The 4,052-nt window shown below is 34.6% G+C and overlaps 1 protein-coding gene across 1 annotated transcript; it reads right to left on the reverse strand.

The window, feature by feature from the left end:
* Nucleotides 1–404: 404 nt before the first annotated feature.
* On the reverse strand, nt 405–2,261 carry LOC120843274. Its single transcript, XM_040214582.1, has one exon. The coding sequence runs from the start codon at nt 2,259–2,261 to the stop codon at nt 405–407; it is 1,857 nt and encodes a 618-aa protein (XP_040070516.1).
* Nucleotides 2,262–4,052: the final 1,791 nt, after the last annotated feature.

Genomic DNA, 4,052 nt, shown 5'->3' on the forward strand with positions numbered 1-4,052 from the left:
TTTTCTAAGAAGCTAGGGAAGCCCGGAGAATGGAACTGGTCCAAACCCCCCTATCCACCACTTTTGGGTCTTCCAAGGCCATCGACAGTGTGCATATTAGCAGTTCAGGGTTTAAAGATGACTTTTGGTTGTCTTTTTCTTGGATTCCGTTCTTGTTTGGGTTAAAAGTTAGTCTGTAAGAAATGTTTTTTACAGTAGTTTTTGTTTTTCACTTGAGATTGATATCTTCCATTCTCAAGTTTGTTACAAATACATATAATCATATATACATATACATACACACATACATACCTGCATATACAAACACTCACGCGCACATATAAACACACATACTTATACATTCACATATGTATACATATACACACATATATATATATATATATATTTATTTATTTATTTATATACTATGGAATGTTGTCTGAAATATGTTTAACTAACGCCTCCAGAGTATTTATATGAGTTTTAGAGTTCAGTAGCTTTTGACGAATATTCAAGTTTATGTGCGATATTGAAAGTTTTTGAATAAATGGTTTTGTTAGATGGCATGCAGTAAAGTAATGATCCATACTAGTACAAGTTTGTCCACAGGGACAAGTAGTGTGGTTGTGTATATTAAATCTATAGAAATAAAAAGGAAATCTGCCGTGTGCAGTAATAATTTGTGTGATGTTACTAGAAGGAGGGAAGCTAATGGGTATATGATTGGTTGATGGTATCCATGTAAATAATTCTGTGTTTTTGCCATCGTTTTGCCAAGAGTGATCCCATCTCCTACGTGCTAATTCCATTATTGTATGTTTTATATTTTGTTTTGATTTTGGTAGGTGTATGTATTGGCCATGATAACGTGCCGAGTTTGCAAATTGGTCGGCTAGATCGTTCCCTAAAATATTAGTATGGCTTTTGACGTGAAAAAAAGCCGTTCTATTAAATCTGTTGACTGATTGGGTTAGATGTTTTATTTCGTTAATTAAAGGAATTGCATTGTTTGGATTTGCCAATGCTTGTAGGACTGATAGGCTGTCGGTGTATATGTTACAACGTAGTCCATCTCTTGTTTTAAGAATATAATCAAGGGCTTTTAATATGGCAATAGCCTCTGCATCGAATATTGTACTGTGTTTTGGTAAGCGATATTTTCCTATTTTTATAATTCTTCCATTGTTTTTCAGAATAACGAATGCTGCTCCCACCTGATCTAAGTACACTGAACCATCTGTATAGAGTGATATGACGTTGGTTATTTGAGATACAGTAATAGAATTGATTCTTTGGAATGATATATTGAATCTCTTTGTTGGATGAGTTTTCCAAAGATCTATAGGATACGATACCTCTGTGGGGGAGATACTAAAGTTATCGAATTGGGCGGGTATCTTAAGTTGGAAGACATTAAACATAAATGATTCTACGTCAAGAGTAATGTTGATTGGGATGATATTACATAGTATAGGCAGGCTTATGTTAGAAACTGTGCGGAACGCTCTTGCTATTTTAAGTAATGGTAACATTTGTATGGATTGCAGTTGTCTTAACATATCTGAATTTCCTGATGGTCTCCACCACGCGGGTGATCCATACACTATATATCTTTCTATGCTTCGTAAGTATATTTCCCGTAGTTGGCTTGATGTGATACCCCAATTTGTTGAGTATATTTTTGAGATGTTGGCTGTGTGGATTTGAACTTTCTGTTTTATATATTGAAGGTGTGGTAATAAGGTTAAATGTGAGTCATAAATGACTCCTAAAATTTTAAGTTGTTTCACTATTTCTAACTTATGATCGTGAAATTTTATTATTGGGGGTCTTTTTTTATATAGTTCTCCTCTAGTTATTATTAGACATATACATTTCAAGTAGTTCAAATATAGTTTACGTTCGGATGTCCACTGTCCTATTTCTTGCAGTATTTCGATAGTTCTTTCTTCTAATTCTCTTCTTGAGTTCCCTTCTATGACAACTACGATGTCATCTGCAAACGCTTGTAGATATATGTGATTCGGAAAGGTTCTTTCTAGTAATCCTGATAGTAACATATTCCATAGTAAGGGGCGTAGTGGAGAGCCCTGGGGGCATCTTATATTAATTGATTTGTTTATTTCTTGTTTTTCTGGAGTGATATATGTGACGGTTCTATCGTGGAAGAATGAATATAGCAGATTGTATAGATTACTTCGGCAAGAATGGTGTTTTAAATAGGCCAAAACTACCGGATAACATAGTGTGTTAAATGCTCCTGTAAAGTCTAGGGATACCATACCTACCGCTGTTGATTTATTTTTTAGTTTTTGTAGATGTGTAGTAAGTGTGAACAGAGCTTGTGTAGATGATTTAAGATGTGTGAACCCGAATTGTCGTGGGTGTAATAGTTTTTTTGAGTTAAGGAAGAAATATAATCTGCTATAGAGTGCACGTTCTAAAACTTTTCCGAGTATGAAATTTAGGCAAATTGGGCGATAGGCGTTGGGTTTTGCTTTGTCGTTATCTTTTTTATTTAGCAGTAGTATTTTCCCTTTCTTCCACTCCTTTGGAAAATATCCAGATGTTAGACAGGAGTTGAATAGAGCGAGGAAAAATTCGGGATGGTTATGCCAAAAATATTTAAGAAAAGTAACATTGATTTTGTCTAATCCGGGGGCGGTTTTAAGTCGTAGTTTAGTTATTATGTTTGATATTTCTTGAAATGTTAGTTCAACATCTGGTGGAGAGAATGAGGGAGTGCATAAGTATTGTCGTAAGCTAGTTATATATGGTGAGTCTTTTGTAATGTCGTCCGTTGGGAACACCGTATCTAAAATATATTGAACTGATTCATTAAATGAAGAAGTTAAAGTATTACCTGCTCTCAATATCGGTGGAAGAATTAGGGGTGACCTCCTCTTATTAAATGCAAGTTTATATGGGATTCCGAAGAGAGACTTTTTTGTGGTAGCGGAACATGATTCCTGCCAAGCTGAAATTTTAGCGTGAAGGATGGCTTCCTTGTATGTAGCTCTGTAGTCGTAATAAATTCGTTTTTGCAGTGATCTAATATCTGTGTTATATGATCTTTGGTACCTTCTTCTTAGTGCATTAGATTTAGATCTCATGATCTGTAGATCAACTGACCACCAAGGGACCGTGCGATTTCCGAATCGAACGTTTCGTTCACACTTTTTTATCCAAATTAAGAATTTTTTGTATAGTATATCTAATATGTGATCTATCCATTCTGGTGAGTAGTGTTTAGGTACCCAGGTCTTAAACCAATCATCGTGTTTTATAAGTAATTCTATTTTTGAGTAGCTTTTTAATGTTAATCTTTTTTGCATGGTTTGCTTTTGATTGAAGAATCCAAAGGCAATAAAGTTATGATCACTTAAACTATCAGTTTCTAATACTTCCCAATGTGTAACGTTATGAGCTAGAGAAGGGGTTATGATTGAAAGGTCTATCCAACTTTCTCCGTTTATGGTAGAGAATGTAGGAATAGAGTGTTGGTCGTTTAATATGATAAGATCATGTGTTAGTACAAAATTATTTAATTGTTCCCCTCGGTCATCATCTATTTTGTCCCCCCAATTGGTGTGTCTTGCATTAAAATCTCCGGCTATGATTATGTCGTTTTTGTCTATTGTTATGATTGACTCAAGACGTGTTAGGAATGTATTAAATGAAGCTGTAGGAGATATGTAGACATTTATTATTGTTACTGTTTTGTTTGAGTATGTACATTGCAAGACTATTAGATCGTTTTCAAGTATTTTTGGAAAGATTGAACAAGATCGGTCTCTAACTATAATGGCGCATTTGGGATCTAAGGGGCAGTGAAAAAATGGTTCTGAGTTTGGAATACTTGTAATGTGGTTATTGAAAACATATGGTTCTTGAATTAAAATAAATTCAGCGTTATTTTCAGTGTATATATTAACCAGATTAACAGTTGCGGCCCTTGATCTCCCTAAGTTGATTTGTAAGATCTCTAATTTATTAATCATCGGTCAACTTATGTTTTGTTTTGTTTGTATGATGCGTTTTCTCTTTATGGGCTTTACTCGGGTTGTTCCTTC

The sequence above is a fragment of the Ixodes scapularis genome, unplaced genomic scaffold, assembly GCF_016920785.2.
Source record: "Ixodes scapularis isolate PalLabHiFi unplaced genomic scaffold, ASM1692078v2 PGA_scaffold12__126_contigs__length_90152505, whole genome shotgun sequence".
Taxonomy (NCBI): Eukaryota; Metazoa; Arthropoda; class Arachnida; order Ixodida; family Ixodidae; genus Ixodes; species Ixodes scapularis.